This window comes from Sphaerodactylus townsendi, linkage group LG06 (genome assembly GCF_021028975.2).
Source record: "Sphaerodactylus townsendi isolate TG3544 linkage group LG06, MPM_Stown_v2.3, whole genome shotgun sequence".
Lineage (NCBI taxonomy): Eukaryota > Metazoa > Chordata > Lepidosauria > Squamata > Sphaerodactylidae > Sphaerodactylus > Sphaerodactylus townsendi.
Window position 1 is genome coordinate 7,144,932 of NC_059430.1, and position 26,764 is coordinate 7,171,695.

Here is a 26,764-nt window from a genome sequence, read left to right on the forward strand (position 1 = left end):
GAGCTCCGAGAAGCTGTAACTAGCCCAAGGTCACCCAGCTGCCATGTGTGGGAGTGTACAGGCTAATCTGAATTCCCCAGATAAGCCTCCACAGCTCAGGCGGCAGAGCGGGGAATCAAACCCAGTACAGTGAGAGATACTTCCTTGTGCCCCATTAAAGACAGTTTTCAAGACTGTGTCTGTGCAAAAACTTTCTTTCCTCAGAGATCTCAAGGATTTATCACTTTTGAGAAACTTTTTGGCCTCTAGCTCAGGTAATTCAAAATGTGAAGAGTGAGTTCCATTCTTTTGAGCCATTAACCAGCGAACCAGACAGGAGATTTGCATGAACTTTGATCTTTTAGTGACCCAAGAAAAGATGATGTTTTATTGAATAAGACGGAAAAAAACATGAAGCCACAACAGAATTAACCTCGCAAAGACCGTGGACATGAATGCGAAAATTGTCTGTGTCCCTGTCGTGGCTTAATCATGTTATAGCTAACGATAGTTGGAAAACAAATCAGGTATCCGGGGGTTTTTTTTTGTCTCATTGCTTTTAGGGATTATCAAAAAGCCCAAGTTATGTAGTTATTTATTCCTTCAGTTTCTAGATGAGCACAGCAACGGGTTCCGGTTCCATCACTGCTGACCTCCCTTTCGCTTTTCCTTCCTCTTCTGCCCCTCCCTTCTGTTGTGGGTTTTGGGCCTGGGAATATCCAGAAGTTCCAACATGATGTAATTATGTGCCACGTGTACAGGCTTTGGAGCATACTGTTATTTTATTATTGTATATTTTTATTTTATGGTATAAACTGCTCTGAGCCCACTATGGTAGGGAGAGTGGGTATTGATTAATTAACCTCTCCCTCCACACTTGCATAGGCTTGGAGCTGTTTATACCACATTAGAATAATCATGCATAGAACATCTAATGCTGGCAGGGGCTGATGGGAGTCACAGTCCATGAACATCTGGAGGGCCAGAGTTGGCCCCTGTAAACAATGCAGAAAGTGAACTGCAAGGTATAAGGTAGGGGTGTCCAACTCTGGCGCTTCAGATGTGCATGGACTACAATTCCCATCAGCCTCTGCTGGCATGGCCAATTGTCTATGCCCCCAGGGGGTGATGGAAATTGTAATCCATGAACATCTGAAGCGCCAGAGTTGGACACCCCTGGTATAAGGCAATGCAGTAAAAGCTGGTGAAACCTATGATAATTATTGTAATGGCTTGTCAAAATGTTTTGCATCTAAGCCAATGAAAGAGGCTTAAGTAGGACTTGCCGGCAGCTTGAATGGAGCCACTAAACTTAAATGAAGGCATGTAGCAGTTCAGCCTTGCAAATAAGATACTTCTTTGCCCGTGCACTAAGATGTATATTTATACTCCGTATGAAGAGTTTCCTGCCAGTTCATCTGAAGATGATAGTTATTGTACATGACTAGCTAGGTAAACAGCCTTTGCTGTTGGCCAAGTTGGAAATTAAGTCCTTGGAAATGGGAAATTAAGCTTTTTCCTGCAGGACTTCACTTCCCTAGACCTGTCTGAGGGGTCTTTTTTAAATTTACGTTATTTATATTCCACCTTTCTCTAAGACGGAAGGCCGACTGCCCCGTGGAAATAAATGTAATCCCTAAGAGGGGCAGGTTTCTGCTGCGGCTCCCTTCAGAAACACCCTAGGATATTTTAAAGCCGTTGGAGTTCTGATGTAGCACGGTGAGCCGTGCCGCAAAATGCTCGCCATAGGAAGCAGAGCCAGCTGCAAAATGCCTGCTGACGCTCACTTACAGTCATAAAGCGAAGATCCTTTTGCAGTGGTGGCAGCTGCTTTCAAAGCAACATTTTCAAAAATGTCTGCATAGCCCAGGGGTCTGCAGCCTGCCAATTGGCCCTGCTGGCAGGGGCTGATGGGAATTGTAGTCCATGAACATCTGGAGAGCCGCAGGTTGCAGACCCCTGGCGTAGCCAATCGAACCTCCAGTGGCCAATCAGAAGCCTTGCTGGGCAGAAGCACCACCTGGCCCTGCCTCCTTCCTAAGAAACACTTTGTGGGCACTGCGTCGGGGACCCCCCCCCCCCCCCACTGCCCGAGGATATTAAAAGATCATACCACTTGCAAAGTACAAGATGTCCGGAGCTCAACAGTCACAGCTGGCTGGGCTCTGTCCACTTGGTTTCAGCGGGGAAGTTCAGTTTCTCTCTCTCTCTCTCTCTCTCTCTCTCTCTCTCTCTCTCTCTCTCTCTCTCTCTCTCACACACACACACACACACACACACACACACACACACACACACACCCATCGATTGCAACCGACCTGTGTTATTTTTTTGTAGCTTTGCTGTTTGGAAACTGGAGGCGGCGGCTAGAATTACTAATTGGTGTGAGCGGCAAACTGGTCAACAACGGCTCTGCCAGAACGCTGGGGAAACTGCCTCCGTGAAACTGCCAGAGGCGAGCGCTCTCTTTTTGGGCACAGGGCAGGGTTTAGATTGCTGCCCCGCCCTGTCTCTGTGGTCCAAGAGACTTAACACCGTACTTGAGAAGCAGGCTTGACAAATGCAAACTGGATACCAACGCAATGGGCAGAAAGGAAGCCCTTGCCGACTTCACGTTGGCTGTTTGGGCAACAGCAACCTGCCAAAGGACAAGCAGTTTGTTTAATACATTTATTGGACGCCTTTCCGCCTTGTGGTATTCCTGGTGGCTTACGATACGAATAAAGCAATTGTAAAAGCACAATAAAAACATGAATCAAACAGCAGTTATTAAAAATGCATTACCAATCCAATCCAATCCAATCCAAAAACCTTTATTAGGCATAAACCAGAAGTACCATGCATTCCAAGTACAAAAACAGGATCATTGTTAAAAATGCATTACAAATCACAGCATAAAAGACCCATTATTTATTTATTTGTTTGTTAAACTCGGTTTGTGCGCCACCTTCCTTACAAGAGCTCAGAGCGGCTTACAGCAGTAAATAACATATAAAATTGATGGCATAAACAATAAAATTAACACCATTAAAACAGTTATGATAATTAAAATCCAATCTAGTCTAATTAAAATCCATTTCAATTAAAATCGACCAAAAGCTTTCAGAATTTAAGCCATAGACCTGCTCACAGGTGTAGTCATCCTTGCTATATAATGCTACTCCTTCTTTCCTGGATGGTCTATTTCTGTGAAATAGATTGTACCCCTCAATTATTCCTTTCCAATCACGAGACTCATCCCACCATGTTTCAGTAACGCCTATTATATCATATTTGCTATGGCGGGTTAGGTTTTCGAGTGCACCTTGTTCATTTTTCATTTTCTGTGCATTGGCGCCGAGCAGGGTTCTGCAACCTGCGGCTCTCCAGATGTTCATGGACTACAAACCCCATCAGCCCCTGCCAGCACGAACATCTGGAGAGCCGCAGGTTGCAGACCCCAGGCGTAGAGAGATCTAAGGGAATGGTTCATTCCCCCACACAGACAGAACTCTGCACAAACAAAAGCCCTCAAAAAACAAACACAAAGGTTCTCAGAAACACACATAGTTAAAGATTTAGTTTTAAGGATAACACCCCCCCCAAACCCCCCCCCCAGAGCTCACCTTTTGCTCTGTATTTAGCTACCTTCTGCTGCCTTTCACTGCCTCCTGTTTCTGTGCTGTTATTTAGGGCAAGGGTGTCCAACTGTGGCGCCCCAGATGTTCATGGACTACGATTCCCATCAGCCCCTGCCATCATGGCCAATTGAACATCTGGGGCGCCACAGTTGGACACTCCTGGTTTAGTGCCATGGTCACTTGCTCTTTGGTCTTTGAACATAAGAAAGAACATAAGAACAAGCCAGCTGGATCAGACCAGAGTCCATCTAGTCCAGCTCTCTGCTACTCGCAGAGGCCCACCAGGTGCCTTTGGGAGCTCACGTGCAGGAGGTGAAAGCAATGGCCTTCTGCGGCTGCTGCTCCCGAGCACCTGGTCTGTTAAGGCATTTGCAATCTCAGATCAAAGAGGATCAAGATTGGTAGCCATAGATCGACTTCTCCTCCATCAATCTGTCCAAGCCCCTTTTAAAGCTATCCTTGCAGTTTTATGATCAATTCCTTTCCTAATGATCCCCAGCATAGAGTTTGCCTTTTTCACAACTGCCATGCATTGAGTCTTTTTGGTCTTTGAAAACTTGTCACCAGCATAATCTGCTTTCTTGAAGCTTGCCCCTCCCTCCAGCGCCTTTGATGTAAATGAGCGGTTTCCTACCTTTTTTGCTCTCCATACCCCCTGGCAACCCATTTCCCTAAAATTGCACCCCCAGGTTAGCAAATCCATTACGTCATATTTCTCATGTCCCCCCCCCCCCCCCCAACACTCTGGTGCGAACTCCCGGAGGCACGTGTGCCGCAGGTTGGGCACCTCTGATGTAAACTACCCTGTTTCCCCAAATATAAGACATCCCCTAAAAATAAGACATAGTAGAGGTTTTGCTGAAGTGCGAAATATAAGGCATCCCCCGAAAGTCAGACGTAGCAAAGTTTTTGTTTGGAAGCATGCCCGACGAACAGAACACAGAAAAATAAGACCTCCCCTGAAAATAAGACATAGCGCATCTTTGGGAGCAAAAATTAATGTAAGACACTGTCTTATATTTGGGGAAACACGGTAATAGAATTGTACTTCAGCATTTACAGCTAGAAAAGCAAAACCGGTTGGAAGCTGGAGAGGAAGGAAACGGGGAATTGCTGCCCAGTCTGAAGCATTTATTTTGGACGTTGAAGGGTGTTTAAGGTTAATGAGGCTGCCAGATCGAGCTCTCTGCAGCCCTTCTGGACAAACCATCAAACGCGATGTCTAACAAAGACTGGGTGAAAATGCTGATGAAAGCTTTTGCAGAAATTCATAGGGCCAGGAGGAAAAGGTGGGCTGGCAGACGTGTCGCTAGCGGAGAGAAACAGATGTTTCCCCCGTCCCAGTTCTAGCTACCCAGGCTGCATTGTGAGCCATGCGGTCAATCATAGGTGTCAAACTCGTGGCCCTCCAGAAGTTATGGACTACAGTCCCCATCATCCCCTGCCAGCATCATGCTGGCAGGGGGTGATGGGAACTGTAGTCCATAACATCTGGAGGGCCACGAGTTTGACACCTGTGGAGTAAATATTGCAGCTGCCAAGATCTGCTGGCCTCGGCCTAGGGCTGCTAACCTCCAGGTGGAGCCTGCAGATTGTCTGGAATCACAACTGATCTCTAGATTACTGAGATCTATTCCTGTACTGAGATCTTAGGAAGGTGAACTCTGGCACTATACCCAGCGGAGGTCCCTCCCTGGCCTCTCCCCTCCCCAGAATCTCCAGGAATTTGCTTCCGGAGTTGGCAACCTACTGTGGCCTATTGGCCAGCTCTCTGCCCTACCTTCCCTCGTGCAATCACCAATCTTACGCTCCCCCACCCCCGCCCCCGGGCTGCTGTTGTTTGGCATGGCAAACCAGCCAGTTGACCCGTCAACCACGGTCAGTTATTTGGTTGCTGTCAAATATACTCTGAAGTCAAGAAGGACACTGTGGAGTTTTAGTAGAAAAAGAAGAAGAAGAAGAAGAAGAAGAAGAAGAAGAAGAAGAAGAAGAAGAAGAAGAAGAAGAAGAAGAAGAAGAAGAAGAAGAGAAGAGAGGGAGGAGAAGAAGAAGAGAGGGAGGGAGGGAGGAGGAGGGAGGAGGAGGAGTAGGAGGAGGAGGGAGGTTTATGGATTATATCCCCCCTTTCTCTCCTGCAGGAGACTCAAAGGAGGCTGACCAATCTCCCGTGCCTTTCCCCCCCCTCACAACAAACACGCTGTGAAGTAGGTGCGGCTGAGAGAGCTCCGAGAAGCTGTGACTAGCCCAAGGTCACCCAGCTGGCGTGTGTGGGAGTGCCCAGGCTAATCTGAATTCCCCAGATAAGCCTCCACAGCTCAGGTGGCAGAGCTGGGAATCAAACCCAGTTCCTCCAGATTAGATACACGAGCTCTTAACCTCCTACGCCACTGCTGCTCCCACCACTGCTTGTAGTAGACCACAAACTGAACATGAGTCAGCAGTGTGAAATGGCAGCCAAGAAAACCAATGCAATTCTGGAATGCATAAATAAGAGTATAGTGTCTAGATCGAGGGAAGTAATTGTGCCACTCTACTCTGCATTGGTCAGACCTCGCCTAGAGTACTGTGTTCAGTTTCTGGCATCGGAATTTAAGAAGGATGTTGGCAAGCTGGAACGTGTCCAGAGGAGGGCAACCAAAATGGTAAAAGGTCTGGAATCCATGCCCTATGAAGAGAGGCTTAGGGAGCTGGGGATGTTTAGTCTGGAGAAGCGAAGGTTAAGGGGGGAACATGATAGCCATGTTTAAATATTTGAAGGGATTTCATGTTGAAGAGGGAGCAAGCTTGTTTTCTGCTGCCTCAGACTAGGACACGGAGTCATGGATTCAAGGTGCAGGAAAGGAGATTCCATCGAAACATCAGGAAGAACTTTCTGACTGTCAGGGCTGTTCAATAGTGGAATTCACTGCCAGAGAGTGGTGGAGTCTCCCTCTTTGGAGGTTTTTAAACAGAGGCTGGATGAACATATGTCAGGAGTGCTTTGATTGTGTCTTCCTTTGATTGTGTCTATAAAATTATGCATGGGGTAGAAAATGTTGACAGAGAGAATTTTTTCTCTCTTTCTCACAATACTAGAACCAGGGGGCATTCATTGAAAATGCTGGGGGGAAGAATTAGGACTAATAAAAAGAAACACTTCTTCACACAATGCGTGATTGGTGTTTGGAAGATGCTGCCACAGGAGGTGGTGATGGCCACTAACCTGGATAGCTTTAAAAAGGGCTTGGACAGATTTATGGAAGAGAAGTCGATCTCTGGCTACCAATCTTGATCCTCCTTGATCTGAGGTTGCAAATGCCTTAGCAGACCAGGTGCTGAGCAGCAGCAGCAGCAGAAGGCCCTTGCTTTCACCTCCTGCACATGAGCTCCCAAAGGCACCTGGTGGGCCACTGCGAGTAGCAGAGTGCTGGATTAGATGGACTCTGGTCTGATCCAGCAGGCTCGTTCTTATGTTCTTATGTTCCTGCATGGCAGGGGGGTGGACTTGATGGCCCTGGCGGTCTCTTCCAACTTGATGATTCCAGCTTACATTTCATTTTATTATGATGCTGTTCGTTGCCAAGAGCAATCCAGACGAACCCCGCAGCGTCTCCTACTGGCCATCTGTTAAGACTGCAGGTACCTCCTCAGGGCCAGCGGGACCACATTTTGAGGTGGGCCAGCAGCTGGTGGTCTTATCTGCACACACCACCCAGTGCTAGTGGAGAAACAACACAGGATCAAAGGGAAGGCTCGCCTGATGAACAGGCCAGGGAAGGAAAGATATACAGGCTGGTAGATGGGTAGGAAGGAAGGAAGACATAAACACCCTGGTATACTCTGCCCAAGGTCACCTGGAACAGACCCTGCATTTCAAGAGCCCTGCTTGATTTTCTAGTAAAACTCACAAACAAGGAAAAAAGTTAAGATCAACCATAATAACATGGCCTAACGTGCAAGCTTTTGAGTTCTCCAGGGTCATCCGTCAAACTGTTTGGGTTGATCTTAATAAAAGCCGTTATGCGGCTTTCTGTTCTTTTTCGATTGTGCTGAGGACCAATTAAATTAGCGGCCTGTGATGTTTCTGCAGTAGCTGCTGTTGCTTTATTTTTAATTTCGTTTCTGTATTAAACAGAGCAAGAATTAAGCTGAGGCTGTATTAGTAGGAGGTTACAAACTCGTGTATCTAATCTGAAGGAACCGGGTTTGATTCCCCGCTCTGCCGCCTGAGCTGTGGAGGCTTATCTGGGGAATTCAGATTAGCCTGGGCACTCCCACACATGCCAGCTAGGTGACCTTGGGCTAGTCACAGCTTCTTGGAGCTCTCAGCCCCACCTACCTCACAAGGTGTTTGTTGTGAGGGGGGGAAGGAGCAGAGATTATCAGCCTTTGAGTCTCCTGCAGGAGAGAAAGGGGGGATATAAATCCAAACTCTTCTTCTTCTTCTTAAACGTCACTATAAAGGGCCCTCAGCGTTCTAGGGTACAGGAGAAGAGACGCTCAAGTTCTGTTTTCACAGACAGCAAATGCGGAAGAAAAGCTGTTTCTGACTTGGGCTGTGGCATAGCGGGCGCAGGCTTCTCCGTACAGAACAAACATTGTCGGAAAATGGAATCCCCACCCTGGCAGGAAGAAGAGCTGACACGCCAAGGTGAAGCAATGCAGCCTATCCTTTTTCTGGCTGTTGGCGGAAGAGCAGCTCTGGTGTGATGTAATGTCTAATCCCTCATGCAAGCCTGCAGTCTGAAGAGATGTCAGCTAAAAACACATTCATCTCTTCATCTGTTCCTCCTAAGAACTCCTCTGCAGTTCAGGTCTGTAGACAGTGGAGAAAGCAAAAGGTGTGTTCAGTTCAAGAGCAGGTCAAGGTGCTAAGGAAGCGAGTAAAATTTCATGTAAACAACTGGAAACCTGAGAGCCAGCCGGTTGTAGCAGTGTCCTGGGAGACTGGGGTCCGAATCCTCACTCGGCCATGAAAACTTAATCCTGGGCATGAGATGGGAGAGCCAGCGTGGTGTAGTGGTTAAGAGCAGGTGGATTCTACTCTGGAGAACCGGGTTTGATTCCCCTCCCCCTGAGTGGCAGAGGCTTATCTGGTGAACCAGATGTGTTTCCGCACCCCTACATTCCTGCTGGGTGACCTTGGGCCAGTCGCAGTTCTCTCATAACTCTCTCAGTCCTCACAAGATTGTTGTGAGGAGAGGAAGGGAAAGGAGTTTTTAAGCCCCTTGGAGTCTCCTTACAGGAGAGAAAGGCAGGGTAGAAGTCCAAACTCTTCTTCAAAAAGAAATCCTAGGGACATGATTGGGAAGCAGGCAATGGCAAACAACTTTTGGAAAGTTCTTGAAACCCTGGGGGAGCATAAATCAGCTGTGACTTGATAGCAACCCCCCCCCCCTTATATTTTGTTTTATGCACTTTAAGGGAATGCTTTAAAAAAAATAATAAACGGCTGTTTTGCTTCTGGTGTGTTTTTGGAGTTGGGAATAAAAGACAACATTAAAGGTGGCTGTGGAGAGAATGGCTATGTTAGCTTAACCATCGCCATTTTGTATGCAGTTATTAATGTAACCGTTATTGGTGACCTTTGTAATAGTTCAACATCACTCCCCCGGTCTTGCTGGCCTTAATAGGTGTTGAAATTAATTGCCTGTCTTTGGCTTTCCACCAGCTTTCCCATCCTGGTACCGAGTAACAGTTAATTGAAGGTCTTGGCCCAGCTGCACAATGTTTTGCTAACGGTTGGAACTTCAATAAACTTTCAGCCACAACACCTGATAAGAATGAAGGGTTACATCACCTGCTTTAGTTAATTGGCACTAAGTTGTGATTGGTTTACTACGTAAGATCACCTGATGTACAATTTCCCTATATCTGCCTTTCCATATTGTAAAAGGGCACCCCCTTTTCCCGTTCCCCCTCCCTTTCTCCTCCCAATATGCAATGCTACCTCACTGGCTAGAGGCTGTCTATGGAGTTATAGGAGCTGCTTCATTTCACCACACCTGCTAAGCTTAATGGAAGTTTTACATTTTAGGTTCAGTGATTTTATCTGCCAAGACAGGCAATTAATTTCAAGAACTATTAAGGCCAGCAAGACCGTGGTAGTGATGTTGAACTATTACAAAGGTCATCAATAACGGTTACATTAATAACTGCATACAAAATGGCGATGGTTAAGCTAACATAGCCATTCTCTCCACAGTGGCCTTCTAGCAACAGGTAACAGTTTTTCTTTAGTGAAAGGTTCTATTGAGGTTTTGTTAATGGGCAGAGTCATTTCAGTGGGCTCAATTGATATGGCAGAGGGCCAGAAAGGCTCTAGCGTTTCCCCCCACTAAAATCCCGTATTTTGCAAGGTTTTTTTATTACGCTCAAATTTCAAAACACAGTAAAAAAATATATATATATATGGTGGTCTAAGGATAGAATGAGTGTCGTGTTAGGAACTGACCCTAGGATAGTGGTGGCGAACCTTCGGCACTCCAGATGTTATGGACTACAATTCCCATCAGCCCCTGCCAGCATGGCCAATTGGCCATCAGCCCCATCAGGGGCTGATGTAGGAGGCTCTGAGTTCAGATCCTTGCCCTGCAGGTCGTCTTGGGCCAGCCACACATTCTGTTCCTAACCTACCTCACAGTGTTAGAAGGGTAAAAAATGGAAGAGAGCGGAATGACATAAACTACCCGAATCCGCACTGAGGAGAAAGACAGGGTAAAAATGAAGCAAATAAATAGTTGATGATAATAATGCATTGGACAGCAGGGAAAGGGATTTATTTCCAACACGGAATTGTTTTGCATCCCCCAAAATCCTAAACATGATCAGATTTAGAGAAAGTGGATTAGTTCACATGCTAAATGGGTGGATCCCACCCAACACGTGCAAATCAAGCTTGCCAATTGCACCCTTAACACTTTTAACCAATGCAAACGGTTCTTTCTCCCACCCTGGACATTCCACAGGGATATATGCTCCACTTGCTTTGCTACCGTCAGATCCTGTCCTTTTTTTTCTATTACTAGGCAAGCTTGATAGCCCAACAGAATGCCCTTGTTCAGAGTTATCCAGAATGTGCAAACTCAACTGTTTTTAAGGTCTTACTGCTCCCAGACAGATACCTTGGATTTGCCCTTCTTCTACTGACGGAGGAGAAACCTTAAAGAAATTTGAGAGCTCTCTGTCTGGAGAACGACAAGGTAATACAGATAAGAAAGAAACAGGCCCTAGTTCATCTTGCGTCAAAGAACCAGGTGCTGACATCTTCCAATAAGGGACAACTCCAAATGTTTTGGGGAAAGGGAAAATCTCCACCTTTCTTTATGATTGATTGATGATGATGAACTTTGGGGTATATTCTTTGTACTGCTATTCTGATGTAACCTATAAAAGTAAGAACACGCTGTCATTTTGCGTGGTTCCCCTGATGCTGTCTTGCCCGTCTGTTGGCGTGAATAAAATATTTATCTGATTTTATTCCTTTGTTGGCTTAAGCTTTTTGGCTTAAATATTTTGAACCCGTTACCCTGCTGTAACAATCTGACAATACCTCTAATATTTTCTCATCATGTTTACCAAGGCCTTGGGAGAATTGCCTCTTGGTTGCCTCCTTGGGTTGCCAGCCGCAGCAGCCGGGGCCTTCAAAGCGTCCTCTCGTCCGACATTGGGCAGAATCCCAAGCATTATTATCTTTTGATGTTCCCCGCTTGCTTCCTCTACAGTAACAGATCAACAAGATATAAACACAATGAGGATCAGTAGCCGGCTTTGTTTTGTTTTGCTAAGCGGAGAGGACTGGAACTCTACCACAAGGGTCCACAGTCTTGGGCTGAAGGCGTATAGGCCTGTTTTTCCTGCTTGGGCTTTCCTCCCTTGGTGCAGATTAATTCTGGAAGGGGAGAGGGCGGGGAAGGTTAAACAAACAAGCCGAGCTTCCAGCCAGGCAGCTAGAAGGAGCTTGCTGTCAAAGCACCTTTGGTGAGGAAAACCAGAAACGGGATGGGGGAAGGAGGATAGATGGCATAAATATCAAGAGTCTCCAGCCAGACTTCCAGTTGCTTACACAGTGAAGGCACCGTCCAAGCCTAACAGAAGAATATCCTGTCCTGTACTACCACGGCAGATGGTATGCACTGATTCCAGCCCCCATGATGAATTTGCGGAGGAGAGGAGGGATTGGGTTTACTCTGTAAACCCACATTTGCCGCCAGAGGTGGAGAGGATCAGCAGCTCCAGCATTGTAGAATCCTAGAGTTGGAAGAGACCCCCAAGGGCCATCAAGTCCAACCCCCTGCAATGCATGGACACACAATCAAAGCACTCCTGACAGATGGCCACCCAGCCTCTCTTTAAAAACATCCAAAGGAGACTCCGCCACTCTCCTAGGCAGTGAATTCCACTGTCCAACAGCCCTTTACTGCCAGGAGGTTTTTCCTGATGTTTAGGGGAAATCTCTTTTCCTTCACCTTGAACCCATGACTCCTGGTCCCAGTCTCTGGAGCTGCAGAAAACAAGCTTGGTCTCTCACCAACATGACATCCCTTCAAATATCTTGACAAGGCTATCATGTCACCTCTTAACCTTCTCTTCACCAAACTAAACATTCCCAGCTCCCTAAGTCTCTCCTCGTAGGGCATGGATTCCAGACTTTTAACCATTTTGGTTGCCCTCCTCTGGACCCATTCCGGCTTGTCGATATCCTTCTTAAATTGCGGTGCCCAGAACTGAACACAGTACTCTAGGTGAGGTCTGACCAATGCAGAGTGGTACAATTACTTCCCTCGATCTAGACCAGTGGTGGCGAACCTATGGCACGGGTGCCAGAGGTGGCACTCCGAGCCCTCTCTGTGGGCACACGCAGAGTCCCCCCCCCCCCCACACATCTAGGCTGGCCTGGGCTGCTGGGCTCCATTATTAGCATTAAATTTAAGACCTAGTTTTGGGGAAGCAGTGTAGGTAACCCTGTTAAGCGCTGTTAAACCCCACTGATTTTCATGCGAAGAACTAAGGCGCGATCCTTTACCTGGGAGTAAGCTCGGTTGCTGGCAATGGGGCTTGCTTCTGAGTAAACCCTCCTAGGGTTGTAATTCACCAGTTGGAAAAGTTGCATGTGTGATTCAAAGCAAAGCCACCGACTACCACCAAACTTACTCCCAAGTAACGCATGCCTCGGAGCCAACTGTTTTTTCTAAACTAAAACCTCAGGATTCAGGTTAAATTGCCGTGTTGGCACTTTGTGATAAATAAGTGGGTTTTGGGTTGCAATTTGGTCTCGAAAAGGTTCGCCATCACTGATCTAGACTCCTATTGACACATCCCAGAAGGTGGAATCTATTTTCCTGCACCTTGAATCCATTACTCTGTGTCCTAGCCTCCGAGAAAACAAGCTTGCTCCCTCTTCGACATGACAACCCTTCAACTATTAAAGGTAGCTCTCATGTCCTCCCTTAACCTTCGCTTTGCTTCTTCAGACTAACCATCCCCAGCTCCCTAAGTCTCTCCTCATAGGGCATGGATTCCAGACTTTTAACCATTTTGGTTGCCCTCCTCTGGACCCATTCCGGCTTGTCGATATCCTTCTTAAATTGCAGTGCCCAAGGGCAGACACAAGGTACTCCTAGGTGAGGAGTCCTGAGCCAAGTGCCAAGGAGTGGTACAAAGTTACTTCCCTCGATCTAAGACCAGTGGTGGCCGAGACCTATGGCATGGAGTTGCCAGAGGTGGCCTCCAGGAGAAAGCATCTCTCTGTGGGCACGAAGCAAACAATGGCAGGTCGCCCCCCCTCCCCCACACATCTGGGCTGGCCTGGGTTGCTGGGCTCGATTATTAGCATTAAACCTAAGACCTAGTTTTGGGGAAGCAGTGTAGGTAACCCTGTTAAGAGCGGTTAAACCCCACTGATTTTCATGTGAAGAACTAAAGCGCAATCCTTTTCCTGGGAGTAAGCTCGGTTGCTGGCAATGGGGCTTGCTTCTGAGTAAAACCTCCTAGAGTCGTGATTCACCTGTTGGAAGATTGCACAGTAGCTTCAAAGCAAAGTCACCGACTACCACCAAGTTTACTCCAAGTAACACATGCCTCGGAGCCAGCCATTTTTTCTAAACTAAAGCCTCAGTATTCTGGTTAAATTGCCATGTTGGCACTTTGCGATAAATAAGTGGGTTTTGGGTTGCAATTTGGGCACCCGGTCTCAAAAAGGTTCGCCGTCACTGATCTAGACACTATACCCCGATTGATGCATCCCAGAATGGCATTGACTTTCTTGGCTGCCGTATCACACTGCTGACTCATGGTTCACTTCTGTACCTTATAAACAACTTGCTTGTGAAAAAGAAACTCATGTAATTGAGAAATTAATTGAGAGGTTACAGAATCGTCTTCAGAGTGGGTGCCAAGAAGATCCAAGTCCAGTATTGATAAACCCTAATGAGGGGGCTGAGATGCTTCCTGCCCAAACCCAAGCTGATTGGACTGGCCACCGGAGGAAGTCATGCAATTGTCCAGTCTTCCTGAACTAAACATTTTGGAGTTTCCAATGTACACAAACGACTTTCTCTGTGGCGCAGAGCTCTAAGCAGCACCGCCACACAAGGGCCAAGCGAAAGCTCAGAGTAACAAACTTGACCCAGTCATGTCAGAAGGAGCAAGCTGGGGTAGAGACTTTCATCCTCAGTGGCGTTCGGACCGAAGGCTTTGTCTTACGCAGCAGAAGAGTTTGGATCTGTACCACGCGGGCAGTTCTTCTGCCAAAACACTGCAGGCTTTAAAAAGGCCGATGCACATGCCAAACCAAACGATCTCCCTTCTGCATCCAACCCGCACGGTTTTCCATATGTAAACAAGAGCCAGCGTGGTGTCGTGGTTAAGAGCAGGTGGATGCTTTTTTTTATTTATTTATTTATTAAATGTATTTAATTCAAGTACTTTAAATCGACCATATACAAACATGAGTACAGTTTACATGATGCGAAATTTTCAATCCATTATAGGTTATAATACATAACAATGTAATAATATACTTATCTATATTCCTTTCGTTTGTGTGACTTCACATTCGGACCCAACTGAGACAGTTTTCTCGTAAAATTTAGCTTTCTTTAACTAACCTCTTGTAAATACCCCAAAATTAATAACCAATTACAAAAGTTCTTAAAAAGAATTTTCTGTTTTGTTTTCCTCCTTTGTTTCTTTATTTCTCCAAGCCCTCCAAAAAGGAGGGTTTACCCCATAGAAAGAAATATATCTTCTCCTTTCCCATTTCCTACTATTTTCCAAGGGGGTTCAATCTCTCCATTTGGGTATTTATTATCATGTTCTATAATTAAATTTAATATACAGCTGGGTGCATTGTTACAACATACTAATCTGATATGAGTTTTAACCATGGTTGCCAAATGCTGTTATATCTTTCCCCCGGTAATAGCTTGAGCTGGTGAGCTCCTTTGTCCATTAGGTATAATTGGTTTACTTTCTCCTTCCACTCTTCTAAATTTGGGAGATGTTCTGACTTCCAATGTTTGGCCAGGATGATTCGTGCAGCGGCTGTTAGATGGAAAAGTAGATGCACTTGTGATTTCAAAGTTGCATCATCTGTTCGAATGAAATTCAGTAGTATCTGGTTCTTTTTTGAATTGTACCCTCACTATCTTCTGTGCAGGTGGATTCTAATCTGGAGACCCGGCTTCGATTCCCCACTCTTCCACCTGAGTGGCAGAGGCTTATCTGGGAAACCGGGTGTGTTTCCGCACTTCCCGGTCCGCCTGGCCTGCTCTGATTTGCCGGAGCTGCAGAGTGTCACATGGGGGTCTTTCACGTCCCCTGCCACCTAATCCTTTCCAACTGGAGAGCCCAGGAATTGAGCCAGAGACCTTCTGGAGGCCAAGCGGATGCTCTGCCACTGAGGTGCAGCCACTTTGCCCATCAGAAGCGTTTGTGGGGAGTTGACCTTTCCCTCGCTCTTAAAATTGCAGTTTGGGGGAATATTTGTACGGTGGTGACAAGCAGCATAAACGCCTCTCACTGAGTCATTTTTTAAAAATTTGATGTGGTTTCTATGCTGCCCTTTCCCTTTTTGTCATTTTGTGATTTTTTCCCCCATTGCAGATAACCCTTTTGACACTATTATTATTATTATTATTATTATTATTATTATTATTATTATTATTATTATTATTATTATTATTATTATTATTATACTACACATAACAGCACAGCACAAGTGTCTGGAATTCATCTCTGAATATCGAGTCCTTCCCAAGGACCCTACAGGATATTAGAGGTATTTCTGCGTGAGAAGATATGTGCACGGTTCCTAGAAGTGCTGCTTTTCTGCAGCAGGTGGACTGATGTTCTGTCCAAGTTTAGAGCTTTCAGATGTTTTTCCAAGATTTCTTGGGATTCCTCCTAGAGCTACTAGTGGGATTACTGTTGTTCTTTTTTGCCACAATCGTTCAACTTCAATTTGTAGGTCCTTGTATTTTGTGATCTTTTCCAGCTCTTTGTCCTCTACCCTGTTGTCAACTGGCACAGCAACATCTATGATCCAAACATGTTTTTTCTCTACCACTGTCATGTCTGGGGTGTTGTGTGCCAGGTGTCTGCCTGTCTGTATTCTAAAGTCCCAGAGTATTTTTGCTTCTTCATTTTCTGTGGTCTTCTCTGGCTTCTGGTCATACCAGGTCTTGTTGTTGTTGTTGTTGTTGTTGTTAGGCTTGATAGACCGCCCAACCCCCGAAGGGCTCTGGGCGGTGTACAATGAGGCATAAAACAAATACAATATACGATCTCATAAATACAACAGCAGAAACAATAGCGATAAAACATTAAAATTCATTAAAATACATTATAGCAGCAATATTACTCCATGGTTGATAAACTGCACTTCACTGAAGAATAGCTGCTTTTTGTGTTGTGTCTACTATCGTGGTGTTGCAGCTGAGTTCCTAAGCTGCTTCTCCTACTCTCGGTCACCAGCATTCCGCTGTGCCGCAGGTCTACTCGCTAACAAAACACAGAGACCTTAGTGTCAGAATCCCCAAAACACACACAAACATGTTCAGCACAAAATCCATTGATTCTGTCCAGCTAAACATCCTTTCCAAGAGACCAAATACTGCAAGCGGTTCCGATAGATGCGAGAATTAAGAATGTCAGAATATCAGTAAGTTCATAATGTCTGGTGCCATCAGTCAGAACCGGAGGAGGCACCTTCATCTCTGGATGCCGGACATCCGGGGAACGTGTCTTCTTCAGTAAGCTGCAATGGAAAACAGGGTGAATTTTACTCAAAGCTTTAGGCAAGTCCAGAGTGCTTCCCCCACCTTATCACAACAGTGTAGGAAAACTCCCCGCAACAGCACTGCCCTCCCCTGCTGTTCGTTATCACTGTTTCTGTTTGCTTCTCTGGAGACTGCAGGGTTCAGCTCCAGAGAAGGTGCCCCCCCCATTAAAAAAAAGTAAAGCCGTAGAAAGGTCATCTCATTTACACTAAGCAATGACGTAAACCGGAGTAGTGCACCATGAAGCAGATTGAGACCAGCACTAGAGGGCTTTTCAAACACCGTTCAGCATTCTATCAGGGGTCTGCAACCTGCGGCTCTCCAGATGTTCATGGACTACAAATCCCATCAGCCAATTGGCCATGGTGGCAGGGGCTGATGGGAATTGTTGATCCATGAATTATCCTGAAGAAACCTGAGTTACAAAACTACTAAAGGATACACTCAGACGCGACTGCCAATAAATCCCCACCTGCTTGCATGCTAATGTCATTGCAAATACAACTGCAAATGAACTCCACCCAGACCCATGCAAATGCACTTTCCCTCCCTCCCACCTGTGAGGTGGGTAAAACAGATTCCCAGCCACACAAATCATGCCAGACTGTGGTCGGTGGTTTTAGCTCCTATCGTTTTGCCTGCATCTGTGGCTGGCATCTTCTGTGACATGCCTCTGAAGATGCCAGCCACGATCCAAGGCTAAAACTGCGGGTTCCAAATAACTTCACACAGCCCAGAAAACTCACAATATCCTATTCGGGAAACATTGGATCCATAAGTCTCACTGGGTCCCTTCCACACATGCAGAATAATGCGCTTTCAATCCACTTTCACTGCAATTTGCAGCTGGATTTTGCTGTGCAGAATAGCAAAATCCATTTGCAAACAATTGTGAAAGTGCATTATTCTGCATAATGTCGAGGAAAAACTAAAATCTGCTTGGCAGCCTTCCTATGCTAAATGGGAGACTAAAAGGGCCAACCAAGACTCTTTTATCTGTGGGGATCAGCCCTATATTTCTCTCTTTCTCACAATACTAGAACCAGGGGGCATCCATTGAAAATGCTGGGGGGAAGAATTAGGACTAATAAAAGGAAACATTTCTTCCTGCAACCCGTGATTGGTGTTTGGAAGATGCTGCCACAGGAGGTGGTGATGGCCACTAACCTGGATAGCTTTAAAAGGGGTTTGGGCAGATTGATGGAGGAGAAGTCGGTCTATGGCTACCAATCTTGATCCTCCTTGATCTGAGATTGCAAATGCCTTAACAGACCAGGTGCTCAGGAGCGAAAAGCAGCCTTGGCTTGCAGGCCATTGCTTTCCCATCCTGCCTGTAGGCTCCCAAAAGGCACCTGGTGGAGCCCTTTCGCGAGGTAGCAGAGAGCTGGACTAAGAGTGGACTCTGGTCTGATCCAGCTGGCTTGTTCTTATGTTCTTAAGGAGCCATTGCTTTCCACCTCCTGCCTGCTTGAGGCTCCCAAAGGCACCTGGTGGAGTGCCCTGCTGCAGAGTAGCAGAGAGGCTGGACTAAGATGGACTCCTGGTCTGATCCCAGCTGGCTTGTTCTTATGTTCTTAAAGGCCATTGCTTTCTCACCTCCCACTGCCTGTGAGCTCCCAAAGGCACCCTGGTGGAGCCACTTTCGCGAGTAGCAGAGAGCTGGACTAAGATGGACTCTGGTCTGAATCCAGCTGGCTTGTTCTTATGTTCTTAAGGCCATTGCTTTCACCTCCTGCCTGTGAGCTCCCAAAGGCACCTGGTGGGCCACTGCGAGTAGCAGAGAGGCTGGACTAAGATGGACTCTGGTCTGATCCAGCTGGCTTGTTCTTATGTTCTTAAGGCCATTGCTTTCACCTCCTGCATGTGAGCTCCCAAAGGCACCTGGTGGGCCACTGCGAGTAGCAGAGAGCTGGACTAGATGGACTCTGGTCTGATCCAGCAGGCTTGTTCTTATGTTCTTATATCCTCACCCACTATAAAGATTAAATCCAGTGTATGGTCTGCTTGGTGCGGGGACCTAGTACAACCTGAGAGAGTCCGAGTGTTGTCAATAGATAACACTCAGCCCAAAGCAAAGGAAAAATAAGCAATCTCTTGAAATACACCGGTGTCTCAAGGCCTGCTCTGAGACTGCCTCTAGTAGTATTGTTGAAGGCTTTCACGGCCGGATTCAACTGGTTCTGGTGGGTTTTCCGGGCTCTATGTCTTCCTGCAGGGTCATTTCAGGTTGTGGAAGTGATGCAAGAGAAAATTGCTCATGGGAATTAAGGAAAACCTGAAACAGTTCCATTGTGGGGTGGGGTGGGGGGGTGCAAAGCCCAACCTGTTTCTTTGGTGGTTTGTAAACTGTGGCCCGTGGCTGTACTCTTTGTTCTGAGTGTCACAAATTGGAAAATAATTTTTGTCCACAGATACCCTCTGAGACGAGGAAGCTCGTTCACGTTCCTGACTCCTGGGCCGCACTGGGATTTTACTCTGGTGAGTAAATAGCATATCTCTTAACAATTAGAATCTTGAACAAACAAGAAGGCAGCGTTCTCAGTTTCTCAACGGTGAGCTTGTTCTTTGCTTAAATGGGCAAATGGGGTGGCCAGGTGGGTGGGAGTCAGCGTACCTCACCTGCTGTGCCTGTAAGGAACTTCAAAGAACTTGAAACAAAGCAACTTAAATCAGTTCATTTATTCCAAAACTTCAACGGTCTCAATTTACCTGCAATACATGCGAGAACTGGCCCCCTAAACTAGAACTGTCTTTTTTTTACAGGCGAAGATACTGCCCTCCCCTTGCACCATTCTAAAGCAAAGTTTCACACAGGAAGAAACAAAAGTAAGCTTCAAAACATACATGATGAAGCATAAGCATAGCAAGGTCAATACTCGGGCAGTAAGCCCAATTTGCAAAGAGAAATGTGCCAAGGGCCAGGAGCGTCTGGGTGACGCACTATTAGCCCTTGGTGCCACAGTGGAGACCTGCTGCATGTTTTATTAGTGCACTTAGTACCCATGAATGGCTCCAGGCAGTAGCCTGCTGTTAATTTCTTCGTTCTGCAGACTGTTCTGAATAACTCAGCCAGAAACAGGTCAGGGGGATTTATAGCGGATATCTAGGAGTTGAAGAGAAGTAGGGATGAATGACTGGAAGAGAGAGACATTAGCATCCTCAAAAAATTAGCTGTCGGACTGCCATGAAAAAGAGAAGGGAGTAACTCCCACCCTCGAATGTGCACGCGCTCTGTGGCCTCGTTTCTTTGCACAAAAGGCACGCAGCTCATGTTTGCGCTTTCCTCTCCCTTCTCCCCCAATCAGGGTGCAACTGAGTTAATTGCATGATGTATCTGCATGGTGTAGTACAGTGGTGGCGAACCTATGGCACAGGTTCCAGAGGTGGCACTCAGAGCCCTCTCTGTGGGCACAAGCAAACATAGTCGCCCCCCCTCCCCCACATCTAGGCTGGCCTGGGTCGCTGGGCTTGATTATTAGCATTAAACCTAAGACCTAGTTTTGGGGAAGCTGTGTGGGTAACCCTGTTAAGAGCTATTAACCCCACTGATTTTCATGCGAAGAACCAAAGCGCAATCCTTTTCCTGGGAATGGCTTCGGTTGCTGACAGTGGGGCTTGCTTCACAGGTAAAACTTTTCCCTCTAAATTATTGATTCACCTGTTGGAAGATTGCACAGTTGCTTCAAAGCAAAAGTGCTTGACTACCACCAAAGGATTTACTCCCGAGTAGCTTGCGCCTCGGGCCAGCCATTTTTTTCTAGAAACTAAAGGCCTCAGCATTCTGGTTAAATTGCAGCATTGGCACTACTGCGATAAATAAATTGGGTTTTGGAGTTTGCAATTTGGGCACCCGGTCTCGAAAAGGTTCGCCATCACTGGTGTAGTAGTTAAGACAGGTGGACCGGGAGAACCGGGTTTGATTCCCCACTCCTGGAGAACCGGGTTTGATTCCCCACTCCTACACATGAAGCCAGTTGAGTGACCTTGGTCCAGTCCCAGTTCTGTCAGACCTCTCTCAGCCCCACCTGCCTCACAAGGTGTCAGCTGCAGGGAGAGGAAGGGAAGGGTTTTGTAAATGCTTACGGCTAAGACTCCCGCTTCCGGTTGGGGAAAGCGGGGGTATTTGTTAAATCCAAACGCTTCTTCTTTCGCTGTAACAGCGCTGAAGGTCATTGATTTTAAAAAAGCAAGTTACTCTCAGGCACAGTGGTTAAGAGCGCCAGCTTAGGATGTGGGGAAACCAGGTTCATATCCCCACCTCTGCCGCAGAAGCCTGCTGACCATTGGGTCAGACAGTCTCTCTCAGCCTAACCTACCTCGCCGGGTTGGTATGAGACTAAAATGCAGGAGAGGAGAGCTACAGGAATCGCTTTGGGTCCCCATTTGGAAGAAAGGCGGCATATGAACGAAGTACATAAAGATAATAAATCACCAGTAGAAGAAGGAGGCCTTTGCATATATGCTGTGCTTCTGTTTGTCAAGCCCTCTAGAGCAGGGGTGTCCAACTCTGGCGCTTCAGATGTTCATGGACTACAATTCCCATCAGCTTCACTTTGCTTCTGACCAATGGGGAATTGGCTGAGTGGGAATTGTAGTCCATGAGGAACCTCCTAGCGCCAGGAGATGAGCACCTAGGGGCTGCGGCTTGAGAGCACATGCTTGGCTCTTCTGCCCCTTGCACTCACGGCTCCATGAGTGGGAGGCAGCTGGCCCATCCTTGCCCACCCTGCGGGCAGCAGGGGTGGGCCCCTCTGCGGCCCGGCTGGAGCCTTGCCGCCCAGACTCCCCTCACCTGCCACCCGTTGGAGGTGAGGCGGGAGGCGCTCCCAGCTGACGGTGAGATTCAGAGGCGAGGGCCCAGCATCCTGGCCTTCTCAGAATGAGCCCGGAGTGAAAGGTAAAAAAAAAACCCAATATATACAGTGTTATCTTTGTATTTTAAATGTCAAAAGGGTACTTTTTGCGGCTCCAAGTGTTTTCTTTTCCCATGGAAAATGGGTCCAAATGGCTCTTTGAGTGTTAAAGGTTCCCTACCCCTGGGCTAGAGTCTCTGGTTGTTGCTCTTTCTCACTTCCCAAGGCTGACAGCAACACCAAGATAGAGAGCAGCACCCAATTAGGGTTGCCAACCTCCCACTGGGGCCTGGAGCCCTCCCAGGATTGCAACTGATTTCCAGACTACAGAGATCCGCTTCTCTGGAGAACATTGCAAATCCTACCTACGGCATCACACGGCCACTGAGTTCCCTCCCCTATCCAGGCCCATTCCAGCCCTCAAAACCCCCAGGGATTTCCCACCCCAGAGTTGGCAACCCATCACACTCTGCAAGCTGAGAGGTGGATCCCCTCCTCCCTTTCTGCTTCCTGGGAGGTTCCCTCCATTTACAGTGTTTGGTTTGCATCGTATGGGACTGGCTGTGCCGACCAGAGAAACTGGCACTTTGTTTTCACCCAGATGATTGGAGATAACGTGCCTGTAACACAGTTAATGACCAGTTTTGGGTGGGGTGCAGGGAGAACAATGATTGAATGTGTATACGGCCAGGTTAACAATTAAACAGGTTATTTATTCATCCCCCCCCCCCTCCTGCCCTGATGTGGACAAAAGTTGAGATCTGGGGAGATTAGACTTGAGCGGCCTCCTTTTCCCACTTTTGTGCCTTTGTTTTCCCAGCTAGGTTTTTCCTTCTTTGCCCTCATCTGTCTTCCCATCTCCCCGCCGTTGTCTTCCTTTTGCCCACTTCTTTCCTCCTCTCCCTTCCAACACGTTCTTCCCAGCACTACTGCATTAGCATTCTGTGCCTACCGCCGTCTCTTTGGGACTTTGGCTGTTCCTGCTTCCCTGGAGGCCAGGATTTTAGGGATCCTGGAATAGAATCCAGCCCCAAGGGGACTCAGTTGGGGCCTAGGAGGTGGGATGAAGGAACATAGAAGGTCTGAGGCCGCCGTACCCCCAGAACTGCCTCTCCAGATATGCTCCGCTGCCATTTTGGTTGCCCCTCACTCTGGACCTCCATGTTTCCAGCTTGTCCAATATCCTCCCCTTAGAATTGCAATGCCTCAAGAACTGAAACCACGGCACTCCTAGGGTGAGAGCTATCTGACCAGTGCAGAACAAGGAGGTACAAATTTCACTTCCCTCGATCTAGACTACTATACTCTTATTTATGCATTCCCAGAATTGCATTTGGCTTCTTGGCTGCCATATCACACTGCTGGCTCATGTCTCAGTTTGTGGTCTACTAAGACTCCACAGTAGTGTCCTTTCTAGGACAGTGGTGGTAAACAACTTGGCATCTCCAAGATGTTATGGACTACAATGGCTCTCCTTATCAGCCCCTGCCAGCATGGCCAATTGGCCATGCTGGCGGGAACTGGGCTGAAGGGAATTGTTATCCTAACATCTAGAGTATAAGAGGTTCGCCTCCTGTAGTTCTAGGAGAAATGCTGGGAAGCCTTCCTTTTATTTATTTCTATTTTATTATTTTATATTCCATATACCGCTGTCCCCTCCCAAAGAGGCTCAGAGGCGATTGTCCATCAACTACTAAAACAATTTTAAAACATCAAATAAAATAATTTACAATGAAAATAATATATAAAAAATCCCTAACTACAGATGGCGGTACTCTACTATAAAATACTATACAACCCATCCTTCCCCCTTTATGTACGCACGGGAGGCCAGATATTCTTATGGTAGAAGTTGACATCATCCAGGCTGGAGCCAAAACCCCTGGCAGTTACAGGTCTCGAGATTTTACAGGCTCCTGCGGAAACTTTGTAGAGATTCCTCCACTTGGGGTCCCACAGTCTCACCACAAACCCTGTTCCCACCAGGTAGGGGCCAGCCAGAGTCAAGGTAAAGCCCTAGGCCCTTGCTTAGGAGCCAACCCAGCTTGAGGGATTACTTGGGGCCAGGGATCACCAGTAGGTCCGCCTCCAACGAGCGGAGGGGCCTAGAAGGGCGGTATAGGGAGAGACGGTCCCTCTCAATGATACAAATGAGCATCTCAATGATACGAATGAGTCTGGGAGCGATTGGCGGAGCGATCCTGACCGGTCGGATGCCAGTTCACACCCTCAAGCTTTCAAGGCTGGTCCTTTCAACTGGAGATGCCACGGACTGAACCTTCTGCCCACCACGCAGCTGCTCTGCCACTGAGCCACGGCTTCAGCTGCCTTCAACGTCAGAGGCTAGATAGGCGGCAGCCTGAGAAAAGGGCCTTCTTGGTCATTGTGCCAAAACTTTGGAACTTTTCCCCCAGGAAGATTCATCTGTCTCCCCTATTGAGTATCATAGAGTTGGAAGGGGCCTTGTAGGCCATCTAGTGCAGGGGTAGGGAACCTTTAACACTCAAAGAGCCATTTGGACCCATTTTCCATGGAAAAAGAAAACACTTGGAGCCGCAAATAATTTTTGACATTTAAAATAAAGAGAACACAGTATATATTGGGTTTTTTTACCTTTTACTCCGCTCATTTTGAGAAGCACATGGATCGCGTCCATGCCTCTCAGCAACGGGCAGGCGGGCGGAGGAGAAGCCCGGTAAGTGGCTCCAGCCCGGCCACTAGAGCAGGTTAGTGCTTCGGCCTGCTGCCTGTAGGCCCGGGTGAGATGAAACCAGCGGCTAATGCCCGGCTCAGGAGTGGAGCATAGTGCAAGGGCAGAAGAGCCGCATGGGGCTCTCGAGCAGCAGGTTCCCTACCCCTGATCTAGTGCAACCCCCTGCTCAATGCAGGATCAGCCTAGAGCAGTGTTTCTCAACCTTTTCAAGGTCAGGGTACCCTTGACCTCACTCTTCATATCTCACGGTACCCCTGCCGCCACCCTCCACCTTCCCCTCCCATTGCCCCTGCTTGCCAGACACCCCCACCTTTCCCTCCCAGGGTGAAGGCAAGCACTGGGGGTGGTGGCGGCTGCTGACCTTGTGGCAGGCCCTGCCCCATGGCCAGCTTCATGTCCTTGCTGGCGCCGGTGGGAGACACCACAAAAATGAGGGGGGCGGGGCGGTAGTGTTGCCGTGGTACCCCTGGGACATGCTCACGGCACCCTGGTTGAGAATGGCTGGCCTAGAGCAACTTAGAGCAGGGGTCTGCCACCTGCGGCTCTCCAGATGTTCATGGACTACACTTCCCATCAGCCCCTGCCAGCATGGCCAATTGAGCAGGGGTCTGCAACCTGCGGCTCTCCAGATGGAGCCAGGATGGAGGCGGTGGGATCTCCTCCTCATGAGTCTCACGGGCCTCCCACCTGTTTATATATGTAAATATCAGCTTCCTTTGGGACCCCGGATTGGATGGAATGGCAACACAGGCATGTGAATGGGATCAATCTGGGGTCACAGCTTCACGTCCTTGGGGTCACAGCTTCTCAGAGCTCTCTCAGCCCCACCCACCTCACAGGGTGTTTGTTGTGAGGGGGAAGGGCAAGGAGATTGTGAGCCCCTTTGAGTCTCCTTCAGGAGAGAAAGGGAGGATATAAATCCAAACTCCTCCTCCTCCTCCTCCTCCTCCTCCTCCTCCTCCTCCTCCTCCTCCTTCTTCTTCTTCTTCTTCTTCTTCTTCTTCTTCAGAGGCCTCATCAGAAAATAAAGATAAATATAGATCTATTATTTATAGGCATACTGGATTATACCATAACAGGGGGGATATGATTGAACTCTACAAAATTATGCATGGGGTAGAAAATGTTGACAGAGAGAAATTTTTCTCTCTTTCTCACAATACTAGAACCAGGGGGCATTCATTGAAAATGCTGGGGGGAAGAATTAGGACTAATAAAAGGAAACACTTCTTCACGCAACGTGTGATTGGTGTTTGGAATATGCTGCCACAGGAGGTGGTGATGGCCACTCACCTGGATAGCTTTAAAAGGGGCTTGGACAGCTTTATGTAGGAGAAGTCGATTTATGGCTACCAATCTTGATCCTCTTTGATCTGAGATTGCAAATGCCTTAACAGACCAGGTGATCGGGAGCAACAGCCGCAGAAGGCCATTGCTTTCACATCCTGCACGTGAGCTCCCAAAGGCACCTGGTGGGCCACTGCGAGTAGCAGAGTGCTGGACTAGATGGACTTTGGTCTGATCCAGCTGGCTTGTTCTTATGTTCTTATGTTCTTATGTTCTTAGAACAAAGAAAGAGAATTCTATTTAAACTTATGATCAGAGCGGCCCATGCAGTAATAGCATTAGAGTGGAAGGACAAAAGAATCTGGACAATTCAGAAATGGTTGGAATATGTATGGGAACAAATACAATTAGAAATTTCTGACATAATGTCAAGAAACCAAATATGGCAAGAAAAACAAAAAGATATGAAGTGGATCTGGGCTGAATTCAAAGACCGGTTAAACAAAATTGGAATCGCAGAAGAAAACTGGAAAAGAAGATTAGAAAGAATGGACCTGCCGCTGCACATTTAAAGAAGAAAATAAGAAGGGGGGGAAAGGGGGCAAAAGGATATGGAGGATGAAGCAGCAGTGGTGTAGGAAGTTAAGAGCTCGTGTATCTAATCAGGAGGAACCGCGTTTGATTCCCCGCTCTGCCACCTGAGCTGCGGAGAATTCATCTGTGGGGAATTCAGATTCGCCTGTACACTCCCACACACGCCAGCTAGTCACAGCTTCTCGGAGCTCTCTCAGACCCACCTACCTCACAGGGTGTTTGTTGTGAAGGGGGAAGGGCAAGGAGATCATCAGCCCCTTTGAGTCTCCTGCAGGAGAGAAAGGGGGGATATAAATCCAAACTCCTCCTCCTCCTCTTCTTCTGTAAATCTGTAACAATCCAAAATATCAATAAAAATTTATAAAAAAAACAAGACCCCTCAAGGGGCCAAATTCAGCGCATGGACTGCATGCTTGTCACCCCTGTTTTAAGCTGCTCAAACACAGGCAGCTTTCTCGG

At 47.3% G+C, this 26,764-nt stretch overlaps 1 protein-coding gene across 1 annotated transcript in view; it reads left to right on the plus strand.

Annotated features, from left to right (window-relative positions):
- NET1 (neuroepithelial cell transforming 1) overlaps positions 1 to 26,764 on the plus strand; it is a 121,005-nt gene that overhangs the window by 23,096 nt on the left and 71,145 nt on the right. Inside the window, exon 3 of the mRNA XM_048500614.1 lies at positions 19,270 to 19,336. Coding sequence (XP_048356571.1) covers positions 19,270 to 19,336 — 67 coding nt within the window. The remainder of the gene's footprint in view (positions 1 to 19,269; positions 19,337 to 26,764) is intronic.